Raw genomic sequence first — 19,347 nt, forward strand, 5'->3', positions numbered from 1 at the left:
ACGCCTCGGGTGTGGCTTTACCTTCCCGACGCTATTTCAGTGCCCGGCCCTGGTGTGTAGGGGCGAGGAGGCGAGATGGTTGCCCCACTAACACTACACTAGGGTATCTGTCCATGTCTACAAAGAGGGAGTATGCCCCCCACTGAAAACCTGGGCCCTTGTCTGTGAGGCAGCAATGGGTTTGCTGTATAGCAGTCAAAATGGCCAGATCTGCCATGTAGAGGGGTGCAGTTTGATCCTTCTGCACCACAAACATTAAACAGGGGTAACTATGCTCCATTAAACCTGAGGCTTGGGCCCATGGAAGAGTTCTCATGAAGCAACCTTAAGTAGCAGAACTCACTGCATGAGAGCTGGTCTGTGCTGCCTGCCCATGTATGTGGTCCTGTGCTGTGCTAAGAGGTGGGTTGGTGGAGGTCAAAGGTCCACAGAAGTCTAGCAATCCCTTCAGTCAGTATAGGTAAAACCTGCCAGATTCTTTAGCCAACAACAGAAAAAGGGAATGGTGTGATTAGCATCACTTTTGACACCAGCCTGGATAATCAGGTACCTGTTTACAGCTCAGTCAGTTAGGGGTGGCGTCTAGCACCATCATCTTTGAAGCCACAGCAAGACAAGGTTCTTTGGGTAAATGTATCTTTTATGAGGCCAACAGAATTCTTGGAAAAATGATTTTTCGCAAGCTTTCAGAAAGGGTGTTTGTACCATTTTTTCCAATTTAGTTGGTCTAATAAAAGATAGACAAAGTTCTTTGGGTGAATGTGATATGTCCTTAGACCAACACTGCTACCATGCCACAGCAAGACATTCTAGTTTTGCTACCATCATACCCCATTAGAGGGAAGTGGCCCCTCACTCAAAATGTAGTATTCTGCTGTGTGTGTGTGTACCTCTAGCCCCCTTTTCTGTTTTTTTACTGCTCAAAGAAGATGTGTTCTTGTAGTTTTTACACATTAGCACGTGGAAGTAAAGAGAGCCTTAGATTATTACAAGCTTCTAACACATTTAAGCAACAAACTACCTTATCTCCACTAAGATTTGTTTGATATTAGTCACATCAGGCAACATCTGCTAAAAAAACCCACACTTTTCCAGGTAAATTTAGGCTAGGAGCCAGCCTAGTAAGAAATTATAAAACGGATATACTCTCTCAACCACCTGTATTTCTCCAATGAGATGTTTTTCTTCTATATTGCGGTGTTATGGATTTGTAACCTATGGATTTGCTGTGATATGAGATGATTCTGCATACTTTGGCCTTTAAAATATAGTAAAAGCATAGCAGTCACTTTTTAAAAATAGGGAACAAAAAACTAAAAGATATCTGCTCAATATCTCACATCCATGCAGTATAATCCTGCTGTGCTTGTTATTTAAATATTTTAAGTACAAAACTTCTGAGATAACTTGTTGTATTAGGATTATTTTAGAGCTTTAAAAAATAAAATAAAAATCACATAATATTCTTAAATATGAAAATATGAAATAACTGTACAGGGAATGGAGAAATTAACAAATACCATGTGTAAAAGCAGCAAACGCTATTACTATAGTTCATTTGTCCTCGACATATGACATTCAGATGTCTTTTGTTGCAAGCTTGGCAGAATCAAAGAGATTTCTTGGCACAGGAGCAAAGAATTAACAAACCTTATTCATTCTAATGTGCCTTATGTCATTCAGGCTTTGCATACTGAAATTATACTGCAGATCATTCTGAATGCTTGTACTAGCTCTGTATAAGAATGACAAACATATTGTGTACCAAAACGAAACACACTGTTCTTTGTCTTCTCATTCATCAATTTATGCCAAATGTTTCCTCCCCCAGTCAATCTATGTATTGCATAAAAAACAAAGTGGCATATAGCCAGGATTTTGAAAATGCTGCTTCATACCCCCTCAGCTAGCATGCTACATCAGGACAGGTATATCAGAAAACTGTTAAACAGTAATATCAACACTTTTGACAGCATAGTTGCATGAAAATAGCATTATTAAGGTTGCAAAATTAACCCTAGAAAATCTTAATTCAGCCCCTTGTGTGTAGAAATAATGATGCAATTCTTAATTATATGATCATATACATTTCTTCCACGTATCACCTGCCTTATTCAGTTAAAAATGAATGATGTTCACTAAGTGGGCACACATCTCTAGTCAATAGATCTAGACTAATCAATCTAGTCCATAGATTGATTTTATCTTCATATTTCAATGCGTGGCCTCTGGCGTTATTTACTGGGCACTCTTTACACCAGGCTCTGAGAACAGAATCATGCATTTCCTTTTGTGCACCTTCTTGTACTGAACACTAAAGCATATCCTGAATCTCTGTATCCTACACTTGGTAGATATTGCTTAGGATATGAACAAAGATATGCCCAGAATGGCTACCTTGTTACATTTCTACAAATTAATTGTGTTATGAGGAGAGATTGTTGACATATTTTCTGGGGTTAAATAGGCCTGCATTTTATATGGTTTCAAACAGACTGCTTTTCCTATGATCCCTACCCTTTGAGCTGTCTGTCTCTAGTAGCTCAACTAGGAGGTCAAATTAGCATAATTCTGAATGTCAGTGGAGCATGTACTGTATTTAGCCATTTTTGGAAAAATTAACTTCATGGCTAAATAACAAAGAAAGATTTCTCTGCCTCTCTGCCTGCTTCTGACATCTAACACCTCCAAGGAAGAAGACAGCCTTATTTGCACATCAAAAAGCAACTCACACAAAAGGACTCTGACAGACACAGAGAAATATACGTTCAGCCTCAACTTCCCCTGCGCAAAATGAAGTTTATTTTCTACCTAAGAGAACTTTTACAATCTTTGATTTTTCCTCAGCCTGTAGAAGGGTGTGAGTGCTACAAAACATGGAAAGAGAGAATTTTTGTTGCTATTTTTAGTTGACTTGATAAAAAGGTATCACATCTGAACCAAGAGTTTTAGAGTTTTGTATTTCTCTAGTGGAGCATAAAGGCATTCAAGGTACATTCCCTGTAACGAAGTCTTAATTCTTTTCATAGCAAGCCTGTAAGATGAAGGGGCATTATTATCCCTGTTTTACAGATGGGAAATTGAGGCACAAAAGTATCTACTAATTTTGGGTATTAAGTTTTTAGATGGTTGAGACGCATTTTTGATTTTGTTTTTTTCTTTCAGAAAACCAAACAGGATGTAGCATTTAAAATGTTCAGAGCACATCTATTCACTTCAGTTGCAGGGGAGAGCACTCAGCAAATCAAACCACAAGGTCTCTAGTTAACTGAAAAGTTTGTCTTAAGCAACTTGACTATTGTCACATAGGAACTGTGTTAAACAATGACAGCATCCTTTTTCTGCTTGTATTCATACTTCATTCACACCTTCAGACTTCTGCAACATACAAAGTAGTTTCTTCACTATTCAACCCCGATTCATCTGCAGAGTAGGTGTCAACTATACACTTAATGGGACTGGAACATGAAAACATAGCAATTAAGGACTGCATCATGATACATAGGTACAAGGGAAGACAAGTAAGGGTGCACAAGCAATACTAATTCTGCCATTTGCAAGCTTTGGAGTGCTAGAATTTACAACCTTAATGCTCTTTTTATGTAGCTTTGGTTCATGTGATTTCCTGGGTTTCAACAAAAATGAGCAAAATGGTAGTTTAGTTCTGGCATCATACTGATTTCCCACACCAGTCATTAACAAGAAAGGCCCTTTAAAGTTTAAATCTACCATGTAGGCTTCTGCCACTCGATCTAGCAAGTAACTGATACAAGTAGTAGGACCCTGTGGGACTGGGTTAGAACACTGCCAGTGGGATTCAGAAATATTTACTGACAGTAGAAGAATAGTGAGTCTAAAGCAGGGGTTCCCAAACTGTCGTACGCATACTGTTGGGAGTACACAATGCAACATCTTGGGGTGGGGGGTACACAGGAGAAATTGTGTAACGACTAATTTAATTTGTGTTATAATGGGCATTTAAGGGGTTAAAATATAAAACGTGAACTGGTAGTGGTTTGCAGGCAGCTGGTAAATCTAGAAGGAGTATGCAGTAAGAAAGAAGTTTGGGAATCTCTAGTCTAGATCTTGGGATCCATTCTGGCCTCTAGGACTCGTACTCCAGTGGCCATAAATATTTCATTCAGGTTCATTCTTCCTAGATTTGACTCCTTTCAACCTGTTTTTTCTAATTTTTCCTTTTCAAGATCATTACTCTTCCCTATTCCTAGTTTGTCATCCAAATCCCCAAATCCTTTCCACATGCTTATCATCCCAACTGTAGTCACTTCGCCCTTCAAGTCCTAGTTTCCTTCTCCATTCATGGTAACCTTGCCCAGTTATTCCTAATTTACCTCCAATTTCTCATCCAATTTACCTCATTCCATCCCCCCACCATTTTGTTTTTTAGCTATCTTCTACCTATATTCTGTGTCTACTGCCACTGCCTTCCCCTGCTTCTGTTCCCCTCATCTAATCTCACTTCCCTCTTCCTTTCTGCTCATTAGACCTGTCTTTCCTGCCAAGTGATCTCCTTTTGTCTCCCTGTCAATCCTACTTTCCTTGCCCTGATGAATAGTCTCCCCCCAGTGATTCTTCACTCTGTCTCAGGATAGTTATGCCCAATCCTCCACTTCCTTTCCTTCATGTTAAATCACAATTTGCCTACTCAAATAGCTATGGCCTCCTCCCAACCCAACTCCCAGTCTTACTTTCCATCTTCTCCCACATTACCATCTTTCCTGCCAGATTTCTTGCCTTAGTCTACCACCTTAACCCTCTTTAGCAGGGCCTGTTCTTAGGCAACTTCCTTCTTTGGGACCTGGACCAATTAAGTCATTCAGACACCTAGTAGACCTTACACTTAAAACATGATTAACCAGTTAGTCATGTTTTAAGTAGTAATCTAGCCACACCTTCAAGGAGTTAATGGCAACATAAAATAGGGACTAAGCCACACAGTTATTACACAAACTGTGTAATAAATGTGGCTGGTTCCCACTGCACCTTAAATTGAATATGGTGCTGATCAGCTGATTGGTGCTCCCAGCTTTAGGTGCCTGTTGGTGCCCTTTGCTCTGGTGCAGTCCCATGGCTAGGAGCATCAGTCAGCTGACTGGTGTTCCCAGCCTTATGAGTACTGGGCACCTAGCTACACTGGCAACTAAGGGGGAGAGAGGTGCACTTGCACCCCACTCTGATTCCTGCTCCACTCAAAGTTAAAAACAATTGCCTGGCACTGGCAGCAGAGTCGCTAATTGGCAGTGATAAAGGAGTCAATTGACTTCATGGCTAATTATAATCTACTCGATCCCTCCTAAACTCTTCATTCCACAGGTGTTAACCACCTCCTATTCGTTGTAAGTTTTGATGTTGTACTAATCAAGCTATTCTTTCTCCTGCAGTTCTGCTGTCTGTTAGCTGCTCCTGGTAATTAAGCTATTTTGTAGCCCTGAAGATTGTTTTTAACTCATTGCAATGAAGTTATATCTGTTTTTGCTTCAATCTTAAACAGAATAATACAGCCCTAGCCTTCTAGCATATTAGTAAACATTCTAGTTTATTTTTAAGGGGAGAAATACGTGCCTTGCACCACGCTCCCCCCATACTTTCTCCACCGCCGCTTCTGTGACTATGCCCTACTGTTTCCTCAGCGATACCCCGGTCAGGGAGGAGGCGGACTGCTGTGCTGCCCCGCCCTTCGCGGCACAATCACGACAGCGGGGAGGGGCTCCTGCCGTAAAGCACCCGCTTGACCTTTGCAGTGGGGTAATGGCGGCTGCCTGGCGGGGCGGCCCTGCCAAGGGACTGGAGGTACTGCGGACGCTACCCCGGGTCAGCTTGACTAACCTGCAGCCCAACCCAGGAAGCAGGAAAAAGGTGGGTGCCGCGGCGGCGCTGTCCGCCTTGCACGTGGCTGGCGGGTGGTGGGGCTCCTGGAGCCGAAGGCCCTGTCACAACCCGCGGTTACAGGCTGGCCCGCGGGGCGTCGCTGCCCCTGGCGGCCACGTGGATGGGGCCAGCTCAAACCGACCAGCGCTTGATCCTCATCGAAGCAGGTCGTGTGCACGGGGCACCCCGGCGAGCTGCTGTGTTTGCCCCTTTCCAGAGAGGCGACTGTACAGGGCCGGGAACGGGGCTTAGCACGCTCTGTGCCTTGTGCTGCAGCGGGGCTTGAAGGGGGACGGCGGCCTTGTCAGTCTGTAGGATCCTGAGGTAAGGAGCTCCCCAGTCCTCAGGGCAAATGTAGTTTCCATTCTCAGTCTTCAAGTCTGCCTGCACTTAGATTGAAATGGAGATAAAGCGGCCCGAGCGCTGACAGACCGCAACAGCTCGGCAAGCTTTTAGCACTGTGGATTGTTATGGAAGTCTTGCTTTGAATTAGGTGACTTTCTAAGGTCCCTTCTAACCCGAGGTTTCCAGGATTGTGGCAGTTCACTGTAGACATACTCTTACCGGTGATATATGCACTGTAGTTGTTCCTCTGTAACAGCGATGCTAAACTTGGTCTCATGGTTGAATCCTTACAAGCAGATGTTGCAAAGATGGTAGCTTGGGACCTTTACATGTATCCCTTTTAAGGTATAGGAATAAAGTTTGCAACATTTTATTTTGTAGCATTGAATGAATTGTAGTTTGTGATGTGGTTGTTGCCATATCAGTATGCATTGAGGGTGTCTAAATTGTGAAAAACCTTGTACCTGTATCAGTAACCTTTTGATGCAGACTCTGTTCAAATGCACTTACTCACATGGTGGACTTGCAGCCTGCCTATAGAGTGCTCAGGAGTAAGGGGACAGATGTTTAATTAGAGCAGTTCCCAGAGAGCTGCTCTAATTAAAACACCTCACAGTCACATCTGTTAAGCCCCTCTGCATCTAAAAATGGCCATGGGATGCTTGAGCTAAACCTCATTCGAGGAGATTTAGCTGGAACATCCCACGGCGCCATTTTAAAATGCACAGAGGCTTAGTAGAAGTGATGATGAGGTGACACTAGACTGTTTTTAATTGGAACAGGAGAAGACTTGATTAATCAGCTTTACTGACTACTACGCTACCATATGCTATACCAGGGTTGTCAACCTATACCCCTTAAAGAGCTTGGATCAGCAACAGGTGGGTCCATATATCACAGGATGTTTAAGGGGGATGCATTTTCAAGCCACCTGCTGCTGTCCCAGCCTTCCCTGCTTTGCCAGGAGCTGCCTCTTATGCACCTTACAGCTCAGCTCACTATCACTGCTGAATTAGCTGTTCTTCACTGGCATTGTCAAGCCTTTTGACAGTGTTTGATGAGCAGATGCTGTATTTGGAGTGTATGGGAGACTAGTCCTTGTAAGCAGTAGTTTAAAAAGGAGGAAGCATGAGCATTCATTTTATTAATGATCCATGATTGCATATATTGTTACCAGGACTTTAATTCAAACAGCACATATGTAACTTAAGAAAAAATATCTGACTAAATTCATCAAAGCCAGACATTTCCATTATGTTGTTAGGAGTAAGTCTGAGAACCAAGATTTCAGAATTTCTTGCCTCTTATTTAATAGTGAAATAGGATGCAATCTTTTCCCACTCAGCTTCAAATAGAATCCTTGTTAAGTTGTGGGGGGAGGGGAAACAGAAAATTAGGGTTGGAAGGGACCTCAGGAGGTCATCTAGTCCAATCCCCTGCTTGGAACAGGACCACCCCCAACTAGATCATCCCAGCGAAAGCTTTGTCTAACAGGGTCTTGAAAACTTCCAGGGATGGAGAGTCCCCAACCTCTCTGGGTAACTTGTTCCAGTGCTCACCACCCTCCTAGTGAGAGTTTGTCTTAATATCTAACCTAAACCACCATTGCTGAAACTTGAGACCTTTGCTCCTTTTGTCATCTGTCACCACTGAGAATAGTCCAGCTCCATCCTCTTTGGAGCCACTCTTCTGGGTAGTTAAAGGCTGCTATCAGATCCCCTCTCAGTCTTCTCTTCAAAATAATTAAACCCAGTTCTCTGAGCCTCATCTCAGAAGTCATGTGCTCCAGCCCCCAAACCATTTTCATTGTCTTCTGCCAGTCTCTCCAACTTGTCCACATCCTTTTTGTAGTGGGGGCCCCAAAACTGGACACAGTATTCCAGATGTGGCCTCACCAGTGCAGAATAGAGGGGAACTGCTGGCAACTCTGCTACTAATGCAGCCCAGTACACTGTTAGCCTTTTTGGTAACACGTGTACACTGCTGGCTTGTATTATTGTCCAATCTAACCCCCAGGTCCTTTTCAGCAGAGCTGCTGCTTAGTCGGTTAGTCCCCAGGGTATAGTGGTATATGGGATTTTTCTGCCTGAAATGCAGGATTTTGCATTTGTCCTTGTTGAACCTCATGAGATTTCTTTTGGCCCAGTCCTCCAATTTGTCTAGGTCACTCTGAATCCCAGCCCTATCCTCCAGCTTATCTAATACACTCCCTAGCTTGGTGTCATCTGCAAACTTGCTGAGGGTGCAGTTCATCCCACCTTCCAGATCATTAATGAAGATACTGAACAAAACCCAAACCAGCCCCAGGACCAACCCCTGAGGCAGTCTACTTGATACCAGCTGTGAGCTAGACATTGAGCCATTGACGACATCCTGACAATCCAGGCAGCTTTCTAGCCCCCTGTACAGTCCATTTGTGCAGCCCATATTTCCTCAGCTTGCTTATAAGAATTCTGTGGGAGATTATATCAAAAGCCTTGCTAAAGTAGAGGTATATTATGTCCACTGGTCTCCCTACATCCACAGAGCCAGTCATCTCATCATAGAAAGCAATCAGGTTGATCAGGCATGACTTGCCCTTGGTGAATCCATGCTGACTGTTCCTAATCAATGTTGCCTTCTTTAAGTGCTTAGAAATGGATTCTTTGAGGACCTGCTCCATGATTTTTCCAGGGATGGAAGTGAGCCTTACTGGTCTGTAGTTCCCTGGATCCTTCTTCCTTTTCTTAAAGATGGCACCATATTTGCTATTTTCCAGTAAACTGGGTCCTTCCCTTATTGACATGAGTTTTCAGAGATAATGGCCAATGGCTGTGCAGTTGCACCCTTGGATGCATTGCACCCATGGACTTGTATATATCCAGCTTTTCTAAATAGCCTCTAACCTGTTCTTTTACCACTAAGAGCTGCTTACCATCTCCCAAAACTGTGCTGCCCAGTGCAGTAGTCTGGGAGCTGCCTTTGCCCATGAAGACTGAGGTAAAAATTGGATTTTTCCTCCTCATCTGTCAGTAGGTTGCCTCCCTTATTCAGTGAGGGACCCACACTAGCCCTGATCTTCCTCTTGTTGCTAGAGGTGCATCAATTATATCGGTCCAACATTGGATTGGTTCTGATGTAAAGAAAACTGGTTGTATTGGATACAGTCTGATGGGGCTGATAATTTGGCTGATAAATGCCCATGCTGCATGGAGCCAGAGCACTCGGGCAGTGAGGAGCAGAGCTGCACCAGGTGGTAGCATGGGGCAGGGAGCGGAGCTGCAGCGAAATCTCAGGTGGCTGCAGCCTCCTCCCAGTACCGCCAGAGCACGATCCAAGCCCGGCCCCCAGTGACAAGAGCCCTGCGTAGCTCTAGCTCCACCCACAGCTGCCACCTACCCTGTGCCACACAGATCTGGGGGCAGCCTCCGCACCCTATGAGCACTCCTGGGGTGCAAGCAATGGTGGGAGCTGACCCCACCCCACCAGCCGCGCCTTCTTCCCTTGCCCATCGCTTGGGTTGGGTAGCACCTTCCCCCTCCTTCATCCCATGGGGGTGTTGATCTGCCCCCCAATGCCGCTTCCCTGCCCCTTCCTCTTCCACCACACCAGACTTACCACTTGATGGCAGCTGTATTGGATCAGTATTGTCTGATGTGTCTCTTTCAATACTAGCTATCGGTATTTGCCCCCAAAATCTTTATCATTGCACCCTTAGAATCTCTGCTATTTCCAATGGCCTAATTGCTTTATAGTGAATCATCAGTAGGTTTGACAGAATTTGACTTTAATTTTTTGTTATAATTTTAACAGATAATATCAATGTTTATTTTTAAGCATTCATTTAGATTTTTTTAATCAATTTTTAAATTTTCAGGATTGTGCGAAACTAGGGGTGTGGGGAGCCCTATAATAATACCACTTATTAATGGTAGTATACTATTATTATAGTACAATTTAATGACCTGCCATGACATGTATAACTACTGTAGGGCTGCTGCCAGCTGAGTGGCAGAGGTGCCATCAGTCCTGGCTCTGCTTGTTTATATCTCCCTTGTCTGCTTTGCCACCTCCTCTTCCTTTATTCCCGGCACCTTACAGTTTCTGAGAGTTGCTGTCCGAACTACAGTCAGCATAGTTCTGTAGAACTGCTCCCCCCTGTCATCACACACTCCATCACATCAGCCATCATTTTTCTTATGTTCCCTTTCTATAAATTTTGATTACCTCTGGAAATACATTTTGTCAGTCTGTGAGTGTGAGGTGAAATCACTGTTTATCAATGTTTACCCTTTTTTTAATTGAATCTTGCCAAGCCTAATCATCGGTCAGTCTTATTTCTGTCAAATGTGTACTGTATATGCAGAATTGATGACCATAATTGAATTAACCAATGTATGTATTATTCCTTAGACAAAATGTAAACGTGGACGTTATGGAGGTAATAAGTGTGGTCGAGGCAACAAAGGATACGCACGAGGAGGAAATCGTCCCCGATTAGGCTTTGAGGGTGGCCAGACTCCATTTTATTTGGCTATTCCAAAATACGGGTATAATGAGGGACACAGGTAAGTTCTTTTCCCAGATTTATCTCAAGAAAAGTATCACCTGCATTTATAGCTCTTCACCTTGAGCATGCGGTCAGCTTAATTTATGAGAGAACTTTTAATGCATTAACCTCTCTTCTTTTCCCCCGCTGTTTACTGCTGGTCATGACACTTGGTACTCTGTCTTCTCTTTCATATTTGACTGCCTCTTCCCTTTTGTTGTCTTGTCTTGTTTCTGCCCCACTGCCCATTTTACTATGTTCTTTGTCACTGTTATCATTTTCACATGTTTTTATTGGGTTTAAGCCAAAATTTGTGAAGTGGATGAAAGATTTCAGTTTGCTCCAGGGGAGCTTGGATCAGGCCTACTGTACTGAACATGTCTACAAAGGATGTGTCTATGCTTTCTCTAAAGCAAGCCTAGAAGTGTTTTTGAAAGAGAAGTTCCATGTGCTCCAGGAGACTCAAGCCATCTTACCTCAGTTTTCAGACTTATAAGTGACCTGAGTAGTATGGCACACGTTCAAGAGAGACGGAACACAGTGTTGGGCTCTTGTGCATAATGATGCACCAAAGTCAGCTACTCTGATTTGCTGGCTTGGGTGCAAAAGAAACTTCGTTTGTGGTGCTTTCAGCTTTGCTCTGGAGATGGTACAGACCAGGGGTCTGCAACATTTTTGGGCACAGTGCCAAAAACACCCACAGCCTTAACTTGTAAAACATTAGCATGCGAGGGTGGATGGTGGGGGAGCCATGAAGGGCCTGATCCTTGTTGTTGCTGCCCCAAAGCACTTGTGCCAAGCAAAATGCCTTCACATGCCACACTCTAGCATCTATGCCAGGAGTGGCTTGTATAGGCATAGCCAGGAAATCTTGTAGTTTCTGTCTTTGCCATTTTGTACTGGTTCTCTCCCCTAGATTTTGCCAACTTACTTAATGGCAGAACTGAACAGCCTGAGAGAAGTGCCCTACTCTGTTTTCCCTCTACCTTTCTTGTGTCCTAGAGTCTGCTTGGCTCTGTAGCCACCTACCATTAGTATTTTTGTATCTCATTCATAGTGCATATTTTTGGGACATCTTCCCTCTCCTACTGTAACTTTAAGTTTCTACATAAAATATTTTCTCAAAAGTTATTTCAGCTACTATTCTACACTCTTGTGATATCTGTTTCTCCATTTGTCTCACTTTTTTAAAACTGTTTCAACAGTGTATATATTTCAGGTGCAAGATAACACCAATCATACTCTGTCTTAATTGTTTTAACTTGGGGGGCATCCACAACAGTTTTTCTTAATCTTTCTGCTTCTAATTTACAACTTGGGGCACTAAAGATTCTGTCCCCTTCAGTGTGTATTACTTCCCCTGTCACATCCCTCCATTTACACGCATCTAAAAGTGAATAAATGGCACTCTGTTTAATCACCCTTGGAATATTGTAAAATGCACCAAGACTATAAATTAATCATAGTAAGTTTGTGAAGGAATTTGTGATGTTTTACAAGCAAAAACATAAAAAGATGTATAACTTGTGTGGTGAAAGGCTTTTTCTCTTAACTCAGACTAATCTATGAACTGTCTTATACTTGAAAGCTGTCAGACTTTGTCAAAATATAGGGCACATGTACATATGCTTGCACCACATCACCGGGCACTTTTAAAGGCAGCTGGCACTGGTGCATTCATTGGTATCAGAAAATGGTAGTGGCGTGCTTTCGAACTAAAGCATACCAAAGGTGTTTTACTTCAAAAGTGCACCGCCACCATTTTGTCAGTGCTGATGTGCATTTTGCTATTTTATACAAATGTATGCAATGCAGTGCTGGGCATGTCAGCTTGCGGGCAGAGTAGACGCGATTAATGAAGTCTGCTCAGGAGCACTGGAACAGACAAATGTATGTGTATAAATGCCCACAGATGGTAGCAACCCTTGTAGGTTGAAGGAGTATATTCTAACCACTTCTGCCAATATCCTAACCAAAAGAAGTATATTGATACTTTACAAGGGTACTCTAAAATCTATGTGGCATGGGCAGCCTGTATGTGTGGCATGCAGGAGATCAGGGAAGGGACAGGCAGCAGAGCAGTAGATGGGGCAGGGAGCAGGAATTGGAGCAGAAGACAGGGCAAGGAGCAGAAAGCGTAGTGGAAGACTGGGAGGAGGAAGAGGATTGTAGTGGCATTTGGTGTGCATGGTTAACTTTTGGCATGCCTGCCAAAAAGGTTGGCCCTCTCTCCTCTAGAAAGACTTCGTGCTGTGCTATCCACCTCTTCCAGGTTAGGTTGAATTTAGGTAATCATTTATATAGTCCCAAAACAGAAAAGCTTATATGCATTTAAGGTGTTACAAGTGTATATCAGTGAATGTATAATCAAATGTCATAGATTTTCTGTTTAAATTAATCTTTTAGCCTCAGTTTCTATATGTTTAAAAAAAAAATACTTCTAGAACTTGAAAAGCTTACTTGCTGTTTGATAGGTGATGCCAGAACTTACTAGCCAGGTGTCACCACACTTCTTATATAATAATTATGTTGAGTTTTGGACATAACTTTCTATTATACCGAAAGAGCTAAAAAGATGATTTAAGAGAAAATGTAATTGTGCAGTTGAAATAAAGTAAGGCTGTCACTGCAGCTTGCTCAGAGAAGTATTTGAGTTGATTTGACTGGTACTGATGAACTTCAAACGATTCAGCCAGCTTTCTATACTTTTTCTTTCACGTCAGTGCCTGCTTTTTTCCCTGCGATAGATCATGGTGGATGGCTTTGATGTTCTAAGAGGGGAGTGGGACAGAGAGAGGAGGTCCCTTCTTCCTGAATTGTCTTCATTGCTGATATCAAGGTTTTTCTTGCCCTCTACCCCTCCCCCCATTTTTCCTTACCTTTCTCCCTTATATTTTTTGTGTTCTTCCCTTACTCTTCACCCAGAAATCAATCAATCTGTATGTTGGAGAGAGACCTTTTTCCTAATTTTTCTTGCAGTGTTTTGTACACCATGTATTTAGGCTTCACTCAGGTTTGTAACAATTAACAAATCATTAATATCTTATTACCTGCTGACTTTACAGAAGACACCCATTCTCTAGGTTTCCCCCACTACAATTCTGCTTGGGGAGTGCAGGTTATTGGAATTCCAGTCAAGGCCATTGCCCTGAACAGTGACTGGCAGCATCATTTTCATCATCAACTTTTTAGCAGTTGTTATAATCCTGAAGCTGGCACTTCAGAGTTTGCTTATAACTGCTAAAGAATATTCCATCTCTTTTTCTGTATGCCCCTTCCTTTTCTACCCACTTCAGTGAGGATGAGTGGAATGAGGAACTTTAGGTGCCCACCCCCCCACTGTTTCCTGGCTGATTGCATGAGCATTTCTGCTGATTTACACTTACCTCAACTTTCTTTGTGAAGGCATTGTATGTGGTCTTTCTTCCTTCTCTTGCGTGTCCTGACCCATCTCCCTAGGGCTCAGCTCCAATGCCAGCCCTTTATTTTTTTTTGTTGTGATCAACCTCTCCAAGTAGCAGGGCAAAATTTATCCTAATTCCTTTTAGTTTCATTATTCTTCCAGGATTCATGGCAGTAGCAGTGAGGTTCATAAGTACTCCATAAAAACACAAACACTGGAATTGAAAGCTGGAGATTTACCTGGAAAGCATGAGTTTTAACTCCAATGGTCATTTAAAATAATATTGCAATAATAAAAAAAAAAAAAAAGTAGTCTGTGTTCTGTGGTGTCTTGGATACAGTTTAGAATACCGCTGTTGAAATCTGCCTCAAGCGTGTTTGGGAGCAGTGGCAAGGGACATAACTTTGTGTTGTATTGTCAGAGTTGGAGTAGCAGTTGGTGTGTGGATTTTTGGGACAGTCTTGAGTTGTATGGAGCAGGTTCACAAAGAAAATCTTTGTGTGATGTACATGTCTCCTGTTTCTCAAGCTAGTAATGTTCTGGGGATAAAACTACATGCTGTGTGATGCTCGGATTAAAAAAAAAAAAACCCATAAAAGAAGCAATGAAATTTTTTTCAGATGAGCAGGCACAAAAACCTGATTGCATTAAATTGTCTAGGAGGTTTTGAGTAGGCTTGGATACCATTGAATCAGATGCTCAAATGTGTTGATAAGGCTGCTTAGAAAGACTGTTTGGAAAAGGCAGTTCTCTTAACGCTGTCTCAGGCCAAGGGGTTTGCAAGTTAATTTCTTCAGATTTGCACTTTGCCTGTGCCAGAGCATCTACAGTTAAACTGACCAGTTGCTAGGGAATCTCATCTTCATGAGATGAGTCCAGTTATAAGAAACTGTCAACGTACCTTGCTATATTAAAGGCAGGGAACAGAATGTGCAGTGGAATATCCATGAGCAGGGCTCCTAGACACTATGATAATAGACTAGATACAAAATAGGCCCCTATTGCTAAGTGTCCCTATTCTTTAAATTTTTTTGGAATGGCTAGGGGGGAAAAAAAAGATAAATTATTTTATTATTTACCTCTTATTACTACTCATTTATCTATTAAAGCTTGAGATTTGACTTGTATTGTGCTTATTATAACACGTATCTTCACATCTAGACACTGAATGTCTTTCACTTTTTTCCCAGTCTCAGGCGCCAGTATCATCCCCTCAGTCTGAAAAGGCTACAGTATCTTATTGACTTGGGTAGACTTGACCCCACGCAGCCAATCGACTTGACACAACTCACGAATTCCAGGGGTGTGGCAGTACAGCCACTCAAAAGGGATTATGGTGTCCAACTAGTGGAGGAGGTTGGTCTGAAATACTTAACTTAATTCTAAGCAGGGTATGGTAAACCTCTTCTTTTTGGGGAGGTGGTGGTGGATCCATCCCTCTGCTTCTTACAGTACTTCTCTCTGCTTCTTAACAGTACTCCTCTTTTACCTTCTAGAGGTACCATGCTTTTTCTAAAAGATAATTTTGTTACCAGTGTGAAACAAGTACAGTATTGTAATCTGAAAGCCACTAGAGGGCACTATGTAGTAATGAAAAGCAGCACTGTTTGCAAAATATACTTCTTTTTCCGTATTAGGAAAGCTAATGCACACACGAAGAGACTGAGCGATTGCATTAGAACGACGGAAGAGTGTACTGAATTAAATTTAGGGAAATTAATCTAAGTGAATGGATAAGAATAACTTGATTACACTTGGTGGTATACATAAGTAATTTATGCTGTTCTGGGGGAGGGGCAAGATATGCAATAGGAGTTATTGCAATCAAGGCAAGCAGAGACTAGTATGAATGAGAAATGAAGTCAAGGTAGAGATGTAACCCAGTATTATTGCAGTGGTAGCAGACAGGTGTTTCTTAAAATGAATTAAATATTTATTTCATGCCTAATAATTAAACAGTTTGAATTGATTGGTTGCTTTTTATCTTAATGTGCACTTTCATTGGGTAAAATCTTCCTGTAAAGAGCAACTTGGCCTAGCTTAAACTTCCTAAGCTTAAGAGTTGTCTATAATGGTTGAACAGCTTTTAGCTGTTCATTAACGGCCTTATATGGTGAAAGTTGGGCCTGAAAGAAATGTACTTTGCTCATGACTTTTTTTTTTTCTTTGTCTATTGATGTAAGGAGTGAAGCAGATTGAACTCTATAACAGGATATTGTAGAATTGTGATAAAATGTTATCTTTGTAGAATATGTGAATCTGGTGGTAAAGTATTACTTCAAAAATGTTCAGTTCAGCTGTAGCTAATTTAAACACATTTTGTTTTGAAACTTACAGGGGGTTGATATCTTTTCTGCTAAAGTAAATATTGAAGTGCAGATGGCATCTGAGTTAGCTGTTGCTGTAATTGAAAAAAATGGAGGGATTATTACAACAGCCTTCTATGATCAAAGGAGTCTGGGTAAGAATTGCCCTTCATCTTCCTACTTCTTTTTTTGTTGGGTAGAGGGAAAGGGTTAGAGGTGAGAGAGGTTTCTGTCATGCTTTCTCTTCCCAACAGTTTAAAAAAGATCCATTTTAAACATCCAGAGGAGCTCTGTTTATAGCAATGTAGTATAACGGAAATCTGCTTAAAAAAAAAAAAAAAAAAACAAACCCAAAAAACAAGTCTTTCCTTAGAAGTAGTACTTATTCAAGCTTGCATATTTATTATTTTTCTTTTGGCTCTACTTGTGCCAGTAATGCTGTCTAAATCCCTCATTTAGGAGTTTGTCAGATTTGTAGGTTTGGAGCCCCAAGTGGTTGTTCTTAAATAGAAAATTACCTTGCTTGGGTCAACTTTACAATTGTACTTGATGAAACATTTTACAAGAGGGGAAGTTAGTCATAGTGGAAAAGAACTGATTTTATGTGGTAGATTTTTTTTTTTAGATTAAATTAGGTACACTTTTGCCAAAAAATAAAATATTCTGTCTATTTTTTGCTAAAAATGGTACCGTTTTAATGAAAAAAAAAAAAGTGAATTACAACTGAAATGTGCACTTTAGTCATCTAGTTCTTGTCAAGAAGAGATGCTTCATTTTGTCAGAAGGGTAGCATTAGAGGAGGTCAGACCTCCCCCGCATCCAAAACAGAATGGCTGTTGATTTCTTATAAAAGTCCTTACTGAAGTGCTTGACTTGGGTTGGGTTCATGTTCTGCCCAGTGTTCACATGCACATTCTCACTAAAGTTAGTGGAGGCTGCATGCATGGACATACAATCAGTGGATATATCCTTATTGAGCAAATTATTTGTTCTCTCTTGTCTTTCTAAGTCAGCACAAAAATAAATCCTGAACAGTAGTTAAACTAAGAAATGTTGTTTTCCTAGTGTGCTACAGGCTCAAGAGATGTTCTCCAAAAGTTAGGCAGAAGCCCTCTGCTTTTAAGGTTTGACCTTTACACATACTACTTGGGGCACTAACTTTGAAAGATTTATAAGATTTGGCCAATAATAGTCCTAAGTGACAAGCAAGTCTTCTGAAGATCACCGTGCAGTTGCTGTTTTATTTACTTTGCCATACCTTTTCCAACATAGACATTCCACATGGGTTTGCAGTAGGTACTTAAGATTATCAGAAGCTTGTTGGATAGCTCAGTTTTACTTTTTAAACATAAATTTTAGTTCAGTTAAAAGCAGACAAGGATCTTTGGGTAAATCTGATAGCTTTTATTAGACCAACTTGTGCAAACTTACTGATGTCTTGTGTATCAGAAAAAATAGTCGTCTTTTATTTCCTTCTGCAAAATAACTTTGTGACTAGGGAATAGATATTTGTAGCCTCAGAATATCATCTAATGTTTTTAACCCTCATTATGAAACCCTGTAGCTAATTCTCAAACTCTCTTCCACCATTTGCTTGTCCACAGATATAGTGTGCAAGCCAGTACCATTTTTTCTGCGTGGTCAGCCTATTCCAAAGCGCATGCTTCCACCTGAAGATCTAGTTCGTTATTACACAGATCCCAAGAATCGTGGGTATTTGGCAGATCCATCAAAGGTTCTAGAAGCCAGGCTTGAACTTGCCAAGAAATATGGTTATGTTTTACCAGACGTGACAAAAGATGAACTCTTCCAAATGCTAAGTACACGCAAGGATCCCAGACAGATTTTCTTTGGTCTTGCTCCAGGTTGGGTGGTGAACATGAGTGAAAAGAAAATCCTTAAACCAGTAGATGAGAAGTTGCTAAAATACTATAGCTCATGAAGCCTGGATTCAGAGACATCTGCAGGTGTACAGGAAACATCTGGCAGTGAAATAATGGATTAGAAATGGGATTTGTTTACTAGTCCACTTTTTATTGTACTAGTCAAAGTATTATTATAAATTCATGATTATATAATGATACAGGTACATCTTCATTTTTTTTCTTTGTTGTCATAATATGGCATAATGAGAAGTTCTAACTTTAGAAATGCTGTAAAATCTGATATGAATAAAATACATGTTCAGAGATGCTTCTTTTGCTATGATTTACCACTTGGCACCTTAATTGGTGATCTGATGCAGGATTTAATTAGAAAATGCTATCCAAAGGAATAGTTTACATATTCTTTTTTTATTTGTTGTTTAATTCCAACCATTAACTATGACTTCCAATTTAAATGAAAGTAAAAATTATGTAAAAAGTATCTTGCAGTGAGAAGCTAATTTAATATTGTAATACTGTTTTAATGTGTTGTACAAATTGGAATTTTTAGTACCTCTGTGAAACAGGTAAGTAGTATTTTAATTTCACCAGCTGTTAAAGGGTGGAGGGGGGCTGGAGAGAGAGAGACTAAATTAATTTTCTCAAGGCTACTGTAGTGACTGGATTTAGTCATTAACAGTTATTTGGATTATAATTTATGAGTCTGGACTTCCAGTTCTGAATTCATAGCTTCCTACAACACTGCTATTTAGGCACAATATTTTCTTTAAATCTATTACACTATTTGCATAAAAGTCTTTCATCTTCAAAGGATACTATAATTCAAGCTAATTTAGACCAAATTAACGTCTTAATCAATTTTTTTGCCCTTCTAATTACCCTCTAAACTTACTATACTTTCCTTCTAAAATATCAGAAAACTGTATATAGCAAATTAATATCTGTTACCATGGTTACTGTGAAAGAGATGATAGATAAATTCTAAGGGTG

General features: G+C 41.1%; 1 protein-coding gene across 1 annotated transcript; it reads left to right on the plus strand.

Moving 5' to 3' along the window:
* Positions 1-5,685: 5,685 nt before the first annotated feature.
* On the plus strand, positions 5,686-18,664 carry MRPL15 (mitochondrial ribosomal protein L15). The gene is made up of 5 exons (XM_090039968.1): positions 5,686-5,877; positions 10,627-10,781; positions 15,356-15,521; positions 16,503-16,626; positions 18,076-18,664. Exons 1-5 carry the CDS (start codon positions 5,770-5,772, stop codon positions 18,411-18,413), a joined length of 891 nt encoding a protein of 296 aa, XP_089896094.1. The 5' UTR covers positions 5,686-5,769; the 3' UTR covers positions 18,414-18,664.
* Positions 18,665-19,347: the final 683 nt, after the last annotated feature.

The sequence above is a fragment of the Crocodylus siamensis genome, chromosome 3, assembly GCF_052110815.1.
Source record: "Crocodylus siamensis isolate JL-2025a chromosome 3, ASM5211081v1, whole genome shotgun sequence".
NCBI lineage: Eukaryota > Metazoa > Chordata > Crocodylia > Crocodylidae > Crocodylus > Crocodylus siamensis.